The sequence below is a fragment of the Miniopterus schreibersii genome (assembly GCF_964146895.1).
Source record: "Miniopterus schreibersii genome assembly, chromosome: 7".
Taxonomy (NCBI): Eukaryota; Metazoa; Chordata; class Mammalia; order Chiroptera; family Miniopteridae; genus Miniopterus; species Miniopterus schreibersii.
Window position 1 is genome coordinate 69,190,770 of NC_138108.1, and position 16,629 is coordinate 69,207,398.

The 16,629-nt window shown below is 37.7% G+C and overlaps 1 protein-coding gene across 2 annotated transcripts in view; it reads left to right on the forward strand.

The window, feature by feature from the left end:
• Positions 1-16,629, forward strand: part of ZRANB3 (zinc finger RANBP2-type containing 3) — a 185,878-nt gene that overhangs the window by 87,113 nt on the left and 82,136 nt on the right. For both annotated transcript variants that reach the window (XM_081143380.1, XM_081143379.1), the window contains exon 4: positions 15,845-16,023. In XM_081143380.1, the coding sequence (XP_080999506.1) occupies positions 15,845-16,023 (179 nt within the window). The remainder of the gene's footprint in view (positions 1-15,844; positions 16,024-16,629) is intronic.

Below are 16,629 nucleotides of genomic sequence, written 5' to 3' on the forward strand. Positions count from 1 at the left end.
TTTTAAAATTTTGATGTGCGTAATATTTAATAAATGAGGAATGTAACTAGCACATGATGCCATTATTGTAATTTTGACATACCTTATTTCTTTTTATAGATTAAAATTGAATTCCTTAAGTAATAATTGATAGGCTATACATTTTTGAGCCTTTTCTGTACATATATTTTTTTAAGAAATTTAGAGCCAGTATTAGTGTTAGTAGAAGACAAATGAAGAGAAATAACAGAAAAATTATCCAATAACATATTTAGTTATATTGAGAAAACAAGGGGCATCCCTATCCAATAAAAATGTCAGAAACCAAATGTATTTCACCTTGCTAACTAATTCCCTGGGATTCATGTAACATTGTATTGCAGGAGAAAACATCTGTAACTTTGTCTAATATAGAAGCAGCCTATACGGCTTCTACTCCTGAGAAGTAAACTATATAGTTTGGACCCTGGAAAATCTACCATGTGGTTGTATTTTAGACCCCCCCACCAAAAAAAAACACACGCCTAAACATAAAAGTTAATATTTAAGTAATAAGTACTTTTTTAAAATATCGATGGTTTTCTCTTTTTTATTCCTTAGTAGTCCTGGTTTTTTTCTTTATACCTGTTAAAAAACAAAATTCAACCAAATAAATTTGAAGATCTAGTTGGCTTTATTAAGCCACTCATGAACCTGGCAGCATTCCATCTAGCAACTAGAAGGGCACTCTGAAAGGTTGTACCAAATGGAAGGTTTTTATAGGAAGAAGGGTAGGGCAAGGGAAATATTAACAAAAGGAAGGATTATTTTTGGCTCTGGATGTCTTTTGGTTGGGGGAAAAGAATTGAAAGGGTTTTTATCATGCAGATTGCCTCTTCTTTCTATGGAGCATGGAGAGGGTCCACTGGGACAGATTACCTTACTGGTGCCTGGCCAGAATTTCTAAACTGGTGATTAAGATTATGTTTCTGGGAGAGGTTGAAACTGCAGTTAGATCAGGTCTTATATCTAGGTTTTTTATCATGGACTTTTACCATGAGTGATGCCATCTTGAGCCTGTGGTTTTCTTGATCAGACCTAAGCAAATTTAAACAGCAATTTTAACTTTTGGTTAACATTCCATATCTTTTTCTTAGAATGATAAATTGATTTTTCAGCCTTTTATGATCATGTTCTTGCTTTCGTTTCAGCGATAAGACTCCAGCGTAATCTTAGCTTTGGTGGCCATCCTTTATTTTTTAATTTTGAAGCTTATTAGGGCTCCATTTTTACTCAATAGTCGCATTTTGGCAACTGGTAGAAGTTGTGATTAGCATTTTATTTCTTCTTGCTTGTTTCCTTTTCATTTTATGTAACTATTTAAGTAAGTTCTTGTTTTTTTAATAAACTTTTCTTATGAGAAGTACTATTTACTTTCTTTGTAATATATATGAGACTTGTCTTAAAAGGGTCTCAGTTCTGAATCTGATTAGTGAATCTCTGACATTGCTTAATTAACATTTTCAAAAATTACTGGATTGAGATTTTAAGTTTTTTCTAATGATTCCAAGTTGATTGCTATGTATCAACACATGAATTGACAGATTAATACAAGTACTTGTTCAACTGAAAACATTCTAATAACCTTGCAAAAATTTTGTCTCTGAAACTGTTGATGTGCTTTTAATTGATTTGCATTTGATCTTTTATTTTAAAAGCAGAAGTAATTTTCCTCTTGTCACAAATAAGTGGTGGCCTTATTTATTTACTTCCCTTCCAGCAAATTTTTTTTGTATCATATAATCGAAGAAAGTATTATTTATATGTACTGATCTGGGTTTTAGCGCAAGATTTTTTATTCTCAATTCTGATGTCTTCAAATCAATTATAGTGTTGCCACATAAAGCACCACACTCTATTTACAATGCTGAGCAAGGAATTTACTCATCTCATCTTTTTAAAACTCTCTATCTGAATTGATCTATGATTGTTAATGCCAATAATCAGTTCAACAAGTGCAAATGTTCACTGTCTGCTCGTCATTTCTGAGTCCCTGTTTTCATGTACTTCTAAAAGACTCCTTTGTTTAAATTTGTGATCAGTGTATTTACAGTATTATTATACAACATGAAATATTTTGTATTTTTCATACATTTTTCTTTCTTTTAAAAATGCATCATATTTTATTTTTCTGTGCTTGTTATTAGAAATTTTAGTGATGTAAGTTATTTATTCTTCCAACTGTTAAACCATTGAGTTTTGATCATAGCTGCTTAAATAATACTTTAATTGATAACCTAAAATAACAGGTAATCAAAGCATGTACAAAGTAGATTCCCTTTAAGAGGTTTCATTAAACTTTTAAAATTAGCCTTTTTCTGCCTGGCCAGGCGTGGCTCAGCAGTTGAGGGTCGACCTGGGATCCAGGAGATCGGGGTTCGATTCCCGGTCAGGGCACATGCCCTGGTTGTGGGCTCGATCAATGACTCTCTCATCATTGATGTTTCTGTCTTTCTCTCTCCCTCTCCTTCCCTCTCTCTGAAATCAATAAAGATATATTTAAAAAAATAAAAAAATAAAATAAAATTAGCCTTTTTCTATTAAATTGTTAGTTCATCTAATAAGATAAAGCCAAACTGGTAGGTGTTTTTTTTTCCAGCTTCGTACAGGTGATGCATATTTATTGAAAATTTTCTTTACCAACAGTGGTGAAATCAAGACTCCAAATTACAAAACATGATGGCAGTTGAGACTGAAAGGTTATTCTGAATACTATATAGCAAAGTAGAAAGCACTGTGTTTTTCCGGCCTTAGAACTGTATTTGAAGATCAGTCCAGGAACAAGATCCCCCCTGAAATTAATAAGTTCAACAATAAAACCCTGAAAGTGTTAACTCTGTTTTCATCTTTTTTTTTTCCTCCTGAGGAGAAAATGGCCAAAAATTAGGCAAAGCACTCTGAGATTTCCCCCCGCCAAGGTTTAATCTTCAGCGTAGTTATTCTCAAAGGCAGACCGAGAGCTATCCACAGAAGAATCACTTTAGAGGTTCTTATTTTAAAAGTCCAGTTCTATTGAATCAAAATTTAGGGACTTGGTGTCCTGAAGTCTGAATTTTTAGCTCGTACTCCAATGGTTCAGAACCTAGAGCATGTAACTAAAAGGCTGGGTTACTTTTTCCTCACCTTTCCTTTCCTTTTTTTTTTCCTTCAGCACCTGTAATTGTGTTCTTTATGTTGTGTTGGGCTCTCATTTTCAAGAAATCCCCAAGGCAGTAATCCCATAATACATACGGAGAAAATGAATGGAATCTTATGTTCACCTGATTTTTATTTTATAAAACAGATTTTAAAAGATACAAAAAAAATAAGGAAAATCTACTTCTGAACTATTGAGCATTACTAATCCACACTATTCTGTCATTATCTTTTCTTTATTCACATTTCATCTTAGGAGTGGTGCTGTTTGATGAATAATACATATTCGCCTGAGCATTTCACATTATAGTTAAGTATCTCATTTTTACTATGCCTTGTGACTCCTTAAGATTAAATATGAATGTAGAGGAGGAAAAGTAATTTTCTCTTTACCCTTCTGAGTTCTTGGCTGAGACTCCCTGTAATAAAAGACAGATGAACAAGAGAAAAAGAAACAGAAGTGTATTGACATGTATACTGCGTGTACACAGGGAGAGACCCAGGAAAAGTGAGTAAACTCCCTGGGTTTGGCCCAAGCCACCACCGTAAATAGCACCTTCAGCTAAACAGAAGAGAAAGATCCGTGTAGGGGACAGTTATGGGAATTTACCAGGTAAAGCCTGGTACACAAGAATAACGGTTGTTGTCCGGATTTAAGGCAGAGCCTTCTCCATGCTAAGAGTTTCTGGTTTTGAGCCATCCCTCCCTTCCAGGTACAGAGAGGTACTTATGCCTAGAGCTTTCTTCATAAATGTAAGTTTTCCTTACAAAAGGGAACTTCTACCCCATCTTCAGAGTTTTTCCTGTATCTGCTGTTTCTCAGAGATAATCAGCTCAAAGTAATCCTTACTCTAAGGAGGCATATTTTGAGGTGGCAAGTTAAACTACCCTTTAGTAAACATCACTAAAGATTTTCAGTTTGGTAAGAACAGATTGCTGTCCACATTAGAAATATAACTTAAAATTTTTCTAAAACATTATAGTCTGTTCATTGTTCTTTTTTCAGTGTTTTGAAACTCAAAATAATGGGATTGTTCTTTCTTTTATTGAGTGAAACTGTTTTTCCCCGGGAAACACATAAATTATTTCTTACACATCTTCCCACTTATTCCCTTGAAATGAGTGATAAATTACAAAGTCTACACATCGTTACAGGTTGAAAATCCAAGCATATTAAAGAAAAGTGCCTTACACTGAGTCTTGGCCTTGTAATCAGCAGCAGAAACGAGACCTGGCCTGCAGTCCAAGGCTGCTCCAGTTGTCTGCTGCTTCTCTCATCTTCCAGTGTTGGTTTGACCAGATTTTTTTTGAAAAGTTATTTTTTCATTCTACACATACATTGTGTTTAATTTGTCTCCCCCACCTCCCGCTCTTCATCGCTCTCTCCCTGCCTTCTCTCCCTCTCCCTCCCCCAAACGCTCCACCCCCATGTCAGAATACTTCCGTAGACTGTCCCTTTATCATAAGGTCACAGCTGATGTCCAGATTTTGGCAGAAATTTGCTTTATCTCAGAGTCTCTTGGATATTTTTAAAAGATTCTCTCTTTGTTCTTTACTACCTACCCCCTACAAATAATATTTGTTCAGAGGGAACCACGCACACGTGGAAGACTTAACACAAGCTCAAAGTCTGTATTTTCCTTCCCTCTCTATCCCTGCAGTCCAACCCTCCAGTGGTAACACTAGTAACAGTTCCTTCCCTTCTCCTCCTCCCCTTCTTCCTTCCCTCCCCTCTGTCTTCTTTTCTCTCTCTTTCTTCCTTTTCTGTTCTCCCTCTGAATACTCACCATATTCATATTCACCATACTGCTTTTCAATATACTATTTTGTAGTTATTGACTTATCAATCTTCCCATATCAGCATATAGATATATGCTCACTTTTTAAAAGATGATTACATACTATTTCATGGTATGGATGTTGTTGACCTTAAACAAAAAGTCAGCTAGATGTTTCTCCAGCAAATGGGTTTATTGGGGAACAGCGAAGAATTGCGATCTGGAAGAAGCAGCCATGGCAGTCCGTGAGCAAGTCTGCTAAAACAAAGGAGAGGAAATTCTTGTAGAGGGGAAGTGGAAGTTGGGCGGGCTGTTACCAACAAAGAGGTCTTCCTGCTTGTTTCAAGATCAGTGGAGGGTGTGAGAGCTCTCCCTTCTGGACTCCTTACAGCGTTTTAAATAAGAATTCTGTTTACTCATTTTTTTACAGCGTACCATAATTTCTCTAACTGGGGTCTTCTTTATTGATTTAGTCCCTGAATGAATACAAAGTCTTGGATTTGCTAGATAGTCAAATCAGTATTTATTCCTACAACAGTGTACAAGTGCCTTTTTTTCCAAACCTCCTCCAGCACTATTACCACATCTTTAATTTTTGTTAATCTTATTCTGTAACTGAAAAAAAAGTTTCTTACAGTTTTTATTTGTTCATCTATAATTATGAGCCAGATTGAGCATCTTTTTATGCCTGTTGAACGTATTTATTTCTTTGTGAGTTGGTTGTATTTCTTTTCCATCTTTCTCTCGGATTGTCTGTCCTCCTTTTGGTAGTAGCGTTTTATAAATGGAAGTAATTAGCCTTTTGCCATTTGCGTTACAATTGTTTTGGTTTCCATTTGTTTTATTCTCTTTGTGGTAAATTTAAAATTTTCATTTAGTTCTATTTGTATTTTCCTTTATGTTTTCTGGATTTGATATAATAGAAATGTCTACTCTCGCTCTAGTCAGTTTGGCTCAGTGGTTAGAGCGTCGGCCCTCGGACTGAAGGTGTTATGTGCAGAAATATTAATCATGCTCTGTTACTGTGATTGTTAGCCATAGTTATAATAACATTAATCATGCTCTGTTAGCTGTGATTGTTCTGTTCTGATTAGAGAAAGCATATTCTAACCTTGCTGAGAGTTGTATGCTGGGTTCATGGGAGTTAACCTTGGAATGATCATCATGAAAAGATTAACAATCTTGCTCCTGAAACAATGGATTCCTGGAGGCACCAGCCCTTTACCACCCCCCCTCCCCACTCACATCCCCTCCACCCAGAGGTGGAGGCACCCCACCCTTTTGCAAACCCCCAGCTCCACTGAACCTTATATCCATTCTTATTCATTCTGCCCACTTCCCCATGCCTATAATTCCTTTGCCTACTTCCCCATGTAATCTTGTCCTTCTACCCAATATAAGCAGCTGGCTTATGGGGGGCGGGGGTTAGAGCAGATTTTATGTGGATGACCCTTCAGCTCTCCCATACTGCCAGCGTTTTTGGAATAAACACTCATATATGATTCAACCTTGCCTGTGCTTAATTGGCTAAAGTAGTGACAGGCAGCCCAGACCCATTGTGTCCCATTTCAAAGGGTCTTGGGTTTGATGGTGGTGAAAGGCATCTACCTTATACCTTGGTTGCAGGCTGGATCCCTGGCCCCAGGTAGGGTGCTTCCCCGAAGCATGTCTCTCTCACATGGATGTTTCTCTCTCTCTGTCTCTCCCCCTCCCTTCCACTTCCTCTAAACAAATCAATAGAAAAAATATCCTTGGGTGGGGATTAACAAAAAAGAAAGAAAGGAAAGAAAAGAAATGTCTACTCTGAGTTTTTGTTTTTACACATTTTTTTCCTATCACTTTTATGTGTTCCTTTTTAATATGTAAATATTTGGTCTATCTGGAAATGGTCTTATAGTGAGGCAAAGACTCAGTTTTATTATTTTTGTAATGGTTAATGTAGGGAAGTAAAAAACTTTCCTTAATCTTCTTAGAGTCCATGGCTGGGTCTGAAAATTAAACTGACAAAGAGATAAACAGGAGAAAAGCACACAGATGTTATTGTTTTTTGTGGGTTTTTTACATGTACATGGTGTTACTGGGGAGACAGTGGGACCTCAGTTCTTGTCTTTAGGGAAAGATTTCAATCAAGAGACAAAGTGTAGAGCCCAGCAGGTGTGGCTTTGCTGTTGAGCATCAACCTAGGATCCAGGAGATCGCAGTTCAATTCCTGGTCAGGGCACATGCCTGGGTTGCGGGCTGATCCCCAGTCAGGGGCATGCAGGAGGCAGCCGATCAATGACGACTCTCTCATCATTGATGTTTCTGCCTCTTTCTCTCCTTCTCCTTTCCTCTCTCTGAGATCAATAAAGATATATGTATTTTTAAAAAGGAGATAAAGTGTAGAAAAGAAAGCAAGAATTTATTGACCGCAGCAAAAATATACTTAGGACAATGAAACAAGGAAGGGCATAGAAGTAACAGGAGAGCCCAGGCTGGGCTCCTTGGAGACAGGTTCAGGGGGTTAGCCCCGGACTAGCTGCCACTGCCCATTCACAGCTCCCCCGGTTGCACTGATAGCTCCCCATGGGGTCCCTTAGAGGTTAGAGGACACATGCCTGTAGGGGAAGGGAATGGCAAGGGTGTGCTCCCTGGAGGGAGAGCATATTGGGACCTTCCTTTTCAGGGGGTTTAAAGGCTGGGCATTTAGGGGGAGGTATTAGGGGCAGATCAATAGATTCATCAGCTTTATGCAGAGGTACCAAAAGGAGGTTTATTCTCTTCATTTGTCTGTCCTTGGATGATGCATTTGGCAAATGGCACTAATTGGATTTTTGTTATGTCTCCACGAATAGGGTGATTTAAGCTATTTACCCTCTGGCTGGGGAGGAGAAATGCAAACCATTTACTCTCACGTGTCCTTGGTTTAGGGAAGATACTGGGTGGTTGCCAACTGGTGTTTAACTGTCTGTCTTAGTTTCCCTCTTCCGCTTGTCCTGGAATTTTCCTAGCTTCATACCACACTGTTAACAATGGGATCTTTCACAAGAGAATGAAGACCCAAAGAAGTGACCTTTGAAAAAGAAACAATAAATTTTTGAAGAATTGACAAGACAAAGGGGTTGGGGTTAGGGGTGGTAAATGGTGAAGAAGTAACTAGAAAGATAAGCATTAGCTCAACAAGGGTTATTTGCAGATTTCTCTGGTGCCTCCCTGGACTGGTAAGAGTTTGCCTCCAGTAAAAGGAGAATTTATATTCTGCTTTTAGGTAGAAAAGGGGGAGCTTTTTCTGCATTTATGGTTTCTTAAGTGCCTTCAACTCAAAATATTTTTATGTCAAGCAGGAATATTTGGGGATAACATATTCTGGTTTCCATCATAGACCAATTTTCCTAACATCATTAATTGAATAAACCATTTTTTCCCATTGGCTTGAAATGCCACCTTTGTCATGTCTCAGTTCCCATGAGTGTTTGGCCTGCTCTGTGTTCTCTTGTTTAATTGCTCTGTTCTCTTTATTCTTTCTATGTATTAAGCTTTTTTCATCATAATCTGAACTAGCCACTTACCTAAATTCTTCAGGTGATATTAGGTATTACTGCCAATAGTAGTAATCATTTTTCTATTGATTCTTTTGGTTTTTAAGTATTTGGTCACCTTATCTGCAGCTAATACACTTATTGCCTCTCTGTTCTAGTATTTCTATCTCGCATTTCTTTCTCCTGTTTCTGATACTAATGGGATTGTTTTTTTCTCCATTAAGCATGATGTAGCATTTTTGGCTGAGATACATAGTTTTTCTCATGTGGGAACTTATCCTTTCAGTAATAGTTAATAATAAAGGGCTTTTATCAGGAATGAAAATTGAATATTTTTAGTTGCCTTTTTGACATCTAAAGATTATCATGACACTTTCCTTTTTGATAGTATTAATATTGTGAATTATAGTATCAGACTTTCTTATGTTGAGCAGTCTTTTTACTTCTGGACTTGAACTTCTCATGGTCATGTTACCCTTTTAATGGTCTAGTGAGTTCTGTATTCTCATAGTCTACTTAAAATGTTTGCACCAGTACTCACGTGTGGGATTGATCTTTCATTATCTTTTGTGCTGCCTTTCATGTTTTAGTATCAGTGTTATGTTGACTTTTTAAAATAATTTTCAAATAATTTGGAAGTTTTTCTTCTACCCCACTGTCCGGGGTAGTTTAGTGTCATTTTCTTTTGGCCACTCCTTTTGAAATCGGACAGCCCTTTGGTACTTCCCAGAAAAACTGATACTGGATATTAGACCTGTAACTTTCTTCTTCCAGCCCTTTATTTGAAAGTTATTTTATCCTTCCAGAAGAGTTGTAAAAATATGAATAGTAGAAAAAACATCGAGATACCCTTACTCAGGTTTATCTGTTGATAACATTTTTATCCCATTTGTAAAGATGTGACTTTTAATAAAACTTTCCTGGAGACTTGGGAAGAATAAAGCTATGATATTAAAAGTATAACATTTAACTGCTAATACTAGAAATGGCTGTTCTTTAAGTACATTTGCTCAGATCCAGCCTCTCTGTCCGTTACAGAACCTTTTCACTCCTCTACTATCTGCGCTCCCTGGCAGGGCAGGGGCATCAATAAGCCATGCTTGGAGCACAGTCCTGTTTAAGTTAATATCCTCAGCTCAGTATCTTGTCCTTAGAGAGGTTTTTCATTCCATCCTGCTGCCCTCTAAGGCTCACCTCCTTTCTACCTTACCTGATCCAGTGTTTTCCCTTCAGGAGAAAGCTTGCTCCCTCCCATGAAAAGAGCCAGACCATCAGGGAAGTGTGGCTGCACATTTCCCAGATTGTGGCTTAGTCTTTTAAAAAAAATTTATTTATTGAATTTATTGGGGTAACATTGGTTAATAAAATTATATAGGTTTCAGGTGCACAATGATATAATACATCATCTGATATTGTACTGTGTGTTCACCACCCATAGTGAAGTCTCCTTCCATCACCATTTATCCCTCATTTACCCTCTTCTCCCTCCCACCACCCCAATTTCCCTCTGATAATCACCATACTATTGTCTGTGTGTATGAGGTGTGTGTGTGTGTTTTGCTTAATCCCTTTACTTTTTTCATTCAGCCCCCCAACGTCCCTCCCCTCTGACAGCTGTCAGATTGTTCTCTATATCTATGAGTCTGTTTCTATTTTATTAGTTTATTTTGTTCATTAGATTCTAAATATAAGTGAAATCATATAGCACTTGTCTTTCTCTGACTGGTTTATTTCACTTAGCATAACACTCTCTAGGTCCATCCGTGCTGTTGCTCTACTAATTTGCATTCCCACCAGTAGTTCAAGAGGGCTCCCATTTTTCCACCTCCTCGCCAACACTTGTTGTTTGTTGATTGATTGGTGATAGCCATTGGACAGGTGTGAGGTGATATGTCATTGTGGGGTTTTTTTCTTCTTGTTTTTTTAAATTTATCTTTATTGTTCAAAGTATTATAGGGGTCCCATTTTTCTCCCCTTGACCCCCTTGACCCCACTTCCGCCCGCTCCCCAGGTCTCCACCCCGTTATTGTCCATGTCCATGGGTTATGTATATATGCATATATGTTCTTTGGTCATTCCCTTCCCACCACCCATCACCCTCTATCTTTCCCTCTCCCCTCTGAGATAGACAGTCTGTTGCATGCTTCAGGGTCTAATTTGTTTCAGTTCCTTTTGTTCATTAGCTGTTTCTTAAAGAAGACCCGTCAACATTTTATGTAATATTGGTTTGGTGGTGATGAACTCCCTTAGCTTTTTCTTATCTGGGAAGCTCTTTATCTGGCCTTCAGTTCTAAATGACAGCTTTGCTGGGTAGAGTAATCTTGGTTGTAGGTCCTTGCTTTTCATCACTTTGAGTATTGCTTGCCACTTCCTTCTGGCCTGCAAGTTTTCTGTTGAGAAATCAGCTGACAGTCGTATGGGTGCTCCCTTGTAGGTAACTAATTGCTTTTCTCTTGCTGCTTTTAAGATTCTCTTTTTGTCTTTAACCTTTGGCATTTTCATTATGGTGTGTCTTGCTGTGGTCTCTTTTGAGTTCCTCTTGTTTTGGACTCTGTATACTTCCTGGACTTGTGTGTCTTTTTCCTTCACCAGATTAGTGAAGTTTTCCGTCATTATTTCTTCAAATAGGTTCTCAATTTCTTGCTCTCTCACTCTTCCTTCTGGTACCCCTATAGTGTGATGTTGCTATGCTTACTGTTGTCCCCATAGGTACCTTAAACTATCTTCATTCTTTTTAATTCTTTTATTCTTTTTGCTGCTCTGATTGGTTTTTGTGTGTTTTTTTGCCTTGTCTTCCATATTGCTGGTTTGGCTGTCTTCATCCAGCCTCCTGTTTATTCCTTCCAGCGTGTTCTTCATGTCCTGCTGGTTCTGTTGTTGTTTCCATGTCCTTTTCCATGCTGCTATAGTTCCACTGAGTTTATTTTTAGTTCTCGCAAAGTTCCTTGAGCATCCTTATAACCATCTCTTTTTTAAATGAAAAAAAAAATTTTAATTGAATTTTTTTGGGTGACATTGGTTTGCAAAGCTGTACAGTTTTCCAGTGTACAGCTCAAGAAAACATCATCTGCACATTGCATCCTGCACCCATTGCCCCAGGCAGTGTCTCTTTCCATTCCCATTTCCCCTTCTTTTCCCACATCCACTTACACCCCACCCCATGTCCCCTCTGCCTGTCACCACACTGTTTCTTGTGTCTGTGTATTATGCCTATAACCATTTTTCTGAACACTATATCTGATAAGTTGCTTGCTTCCATTTCATTTAGCTATTTTTCAGATTTCTCCCATTCTTTCATTTGGGCCTGATTCTTTGTCTCCCCATTTTGACTGCCTTTTTATGTGTGGTTTTTATTTATTTATTTATGTATTAGGTAGATGAGCTATGGTTGTCAGGGTGAGACTAGCAGAGTTTATCAGGCCCAAACAGACCTGGATTTGGCTGTGTGAAGGGAGGGCTCTGCACTGGTCAGGCATCAGGCAAAAATGGCCTCTGTCCTAGAGCCACACAATTCATGTTGTTCCAGATTCTTCCCAGAACCCAATCTCAGCAGGGCGGAGCCACTGAGAGTTGGGAGAGTGGGGCTAGTGGATCTCCCATTAGGAGGAGGTACTGGTCAGGCTTGGGGGAAAGTGGAGGAAGTGACCCCACCCCAGGTCACACAATTCAGTTTGTCCTGGATTCTGCTCATCCCTCCGTACGGTGGAGCCACCAGGAGTCAGGAGGGTTGGGCTGCCTGGAGCCCTGAGAGTTGGGCTAGTGGCCCTCCCATGAGATTGGGGCTATTGCATTTCCCAAGGCTGATGCTGTGTGGAAGGGAGTGCTCCACCCAGGAAAGTTGGCATATGCGGTGTGGGAGCAGAACTCAGCTTAGGGATCCTGGCGCTGTTCCCTCAGCTCTTTTCCCACAGCTACAAATCCCAGTCTCTCCTCACTCGACTCTTGTCTGCTCTGCCCTCCCTATACCAGAGCCCAGGGTGAGTGGCTGCAAATGAGATTTTGTGCATTAGCTCTTCAGGAGGGTGCCTGTGTCTCTAGCAGACTCCCACCTTTCCCTGGCAGACAGAATCCCTGCTGATTTTCACAGCTATGTGTGGGCACTTCTCCATGGCTCTGGTGCTCTAAGCTGGGGAGCCTGGCTTGGGGTTGAGAACCCACACTTCTCAGGGGGAACCCCTGCAGCTGAGATATCCCTCCTTAATGTCAGCTCCAGTCCATGGGAGCAGAGCCAGCCTTTTACGTCTCTGACATTTCTACCAGTCTTGATGTGGCTTCTTCTGTAAATCCTTGGTTATAAGACTTTTCTTCAACTAGTCTTCCACTGGTTATTCTGGTTGATTGTTCTGCAATTCCAATTTGTTCCTGGGAGAAGGTGAGTGTACTTTCCACCTACTCCACTGCCATATTGGATCTTAAATTCTCTACCCTGGCCTTTTTAGTCTTGAATAATGAAAAGACTGGGCCTATGTATCCATATCCCTATTGTCTGTCCCCTTCTCCTTGTCTCTTATGAACCAATAACACATAAATGAACACACACACACACACAGTCATTTTCAGACATACCATATAAACTTCTCTATAGGAAAGAAAATTATAACTTAATCTTCAAGAACAAGGAAATAGTTCTAAAACATATACCTCCTTAACAATAATAAATAATAAATAATAGAACATAGGATTTCAGTCTGGCATTTCCCTATGTGATTTACTTAATTAACTTAATTCTTCATTAAGAGTTTAAATCTGCATAACTAAAAGGGTCTTCCAAAGGAGTCTCTTCTAGAACAAAGAGGCCACCTATTCTAAAGACAGCCCTATCTCTCTGCCCTAAAAGGTACAAGCTGCTTATAGCTTTAAAACTGGAACATTTTACAGTTTTAAAAAATTCTTAACCAGCAGGCATCTTCTGTATACAGTTACTGTTTAAAGCAATCATATAAAAAGTAAAAACAAATTATATGTCATTTAGTATCATTATTATTTACCTTCTCTTAATATTTATAGAATAAGACATTAAGAAAATCTAAAATTATTCTCCTAAGTAAAAGCAATTTATTATTTTGAAAACATTGATAAAATGTACTCTTGAAGTTAATGTATTCTATTTATTTCTTCTTGTGTAGTTACCTATATAATTGTACCCAAATTACTTCACATGTGTTATTGCCTTTATATTTGAATGTTATGCTATTTAAAATTCTTTGCAAAATACTGAAATTTAAGTGCATGTTTTAAAAGTTGGTTTCTAGTGGGAAAAAGACTTTCAGACAATTATTTTCCTATTTATAAATTTTATGTAGAACTCAGTTATTCTATGCTATGTATAATTTCTTTAATTAATGGGGACTTGAGATTGCACTAATATGTTTTTATTTTCTAATTTGGAATCATGCTTTGTTTGAGTTTATTCCATCAAACTTTACCATTTAGCGGTAATGCCCCCCAAAGGAACAATCATGAGCAAATACTTAAGAAAATTAGCAACTGACTACTTTTGTGTTGATAAATATCTTACAATTTCCATAAATCACTTTTTGTCATTTAACTACATGACCTTTTAACTGAAGAGATGCTGAATAGAAGGTTTGGGGTTACCAGGAAAGGTAACTGGATAAAAAGTTGTTAGAATCTCATTTGTTAGGTGAATTCCCTAACCAATATAGAGTATTATCTTCAGGTGTGCATATTCAGAAAAACATTCTTTTCAGTGATTTCCAAGTTGATCAGATTCTGAGATTTTTTGCTCAAGGAAACAAAAAGCTCAAGGAAAACTTTTCATATAAATCATGATGCCTGCTTATTAACATATATTGAGAAATGGCTTTTCCTTTGTTGTGATATTCTTAGAAGAGGTAGGTGGACTCTTCCACCAAAATTTGATTCAGATGTCAAAATGATGATGCCACACAGATGACCATAGGATATGAAAAAGTTTATTACTCACATAATAAAACTTTCTGGGGAGAGCAGGGGAGGATCCTAAGCAGATGAAAATAGCTTGAGAAAACAGGAAAAGTAGACTAGCTTGGTTTATTATTGGATTCACCGGGTGGGTCTAGGATGAGGATTCTCCATTTGTGGGCTGGGCTTATATGGTTGAATTTCTCTCAGGTGACAAAGAAAGTAGCACCCATGTTTTCTTATCACCTTCCCGAAATTTGAGGCAGAAGGGTAAAGAGAACTGATGGTACTTAAAAGCTGTCAACATTCAAACATTCAGAATGGAGTCAGACTCTGTATTATATTCTATTCTCTGCTTCCATAGTTGTTCTTGGATTCAGCACATTATCTCCTGAGCCCGCTGATCCTTCCATTAGTTAAACTCAAGACTTCCTGGCTTGGGAACTATTCTTTCTAAGATGTCTCATTTTTTAATTGATACTTAACATTTTAAGTTTAATAGTTGTTAAAAGGCAATCATAACTTTTATGTTATTAGGAAAGAGTGTGATAAAATAGCTGGGAATAGTAAGAAAGTGTTTAGAATTTTCCAAACCTAATAAAGTAGTACATTCATAGCTTACAAAATTGGCTTTCCATTCTTCCTTGGCTGCCTAGATGCATCACTTCACTTCTTAAAGCCATAAGGCACATAGTTGAAATAGACTGATTATACCTGTTTCTATCAGAGACTGCTGCTCTGTCTAGCTCTCAAACTATATATTGTGCCATTGGTACATGAAGAGAAAAATATCAGGAAGGAAGAAACTTGAGTGAAAGACGCACAAAACCTGCATACATATTACCCTCAAGTCCTTGGCCATCTCCTAAACTGCACATGCACAGGATGTGGCCTTTATCAACATTCATTTAGTAACTAATTGTTAGGTGGGTTCAGCTTGGAGATGGGGCATTGCGGTATAAGTGTGAAACTATCAAGTGGGAGGACGCCAGGCACCTGGGCCCCAGACATCATGCTAGTTTTGCAATCAGTTAAGTGTTAAGTTGAACAAATGATTTAACCACTCTGTGCTTACTTCTCCTATAAAAGGTATATGATTTAGAGCTTATTCTAGCTTTAAAATAACATGATTTTGTAGTGTAAAGGTAAGGCATTTGCTCTTGAGTTCTCTAAAAGGAGAAATTATAAATGGTAACCTAAATCTTTATAAAATGAAGTTATATGAAACCAGTATAACTAATATTTTAAAGTAGGGGTCATTTTGTCTCTAAGTCCAATCACTAATGATTTGCAAAAAATATAATTTTTTCTAATGACTTTTAAGGGTCATCATAATCGTGAACATTTAATTAGCTGTGTAATCCAATTGACTTTACATTGGAAAATTATTTTGATAATAATACTCTTAAATAAAATATTTTATGTTTTCTTTCAAAATATTTTAGCCTTAATATTGATCTATCTTTTTTTTTTTTTTTTTTTTTAATTTAGATGGGTCTAGGAAAGACAATTCAAGCAATTGCCATCGCTTACTTCTATAAGGAGGAATGGCCACTTTTAATAGTGGTCCCTTCATCTCTGAGGTACCCTTGGACAGAAGAAATAGAGAAATGGATCCCAGAACTAGATCCAGAAGAAATCAGTATTATTCGGAATAAAACTGATGTTGGGTAAGAACAACTTTCTAATATTTATGGGGGGAAAGTGCCAAGCACTATTATTATCAAGTAAATCTCAATAGTAGATTTCTCCACAGCTGAAAATGCAGTTGTCATTATGAAAAAACGTGATTGCAGTGTTGGTGCTGGCTGTTTAGGAGCCCATCCTTTTCTATTAGAGGGTAGGAAATTACAGAAGACTAACTCTGTCCTGTGTTTTCACTGGTGATATAGAAAATGCAAAGTGACATGTTTTATTTTTAATGCATTTATTGTCTAATTACAATATTTAATTCTACAAACTCATTGGGATCATAGCACCGTACATACAAAAATGATTAAGACACATCCCTTGCCCTCATCTGTCTTATAGTATAGTAAGGGAGATAAATATGTAAATGAATCATTTCATTAGAGTATGATAAGTAATATTATAGACATATGAATTAGAGATAGTTCAAAAGATCAGGGATCACTTTAGCCCAGTGTTTTCTCCACGTGATGTGGTACCCCCTCTTTTCCCACACTTTATCGTCCCAGGGCCGGTGGCATTTTTGTTGTCATTGTGACAGGGACCCTACTGGCTTTTAAGGGCAGGTCCAGGAATGTGAGATGCCC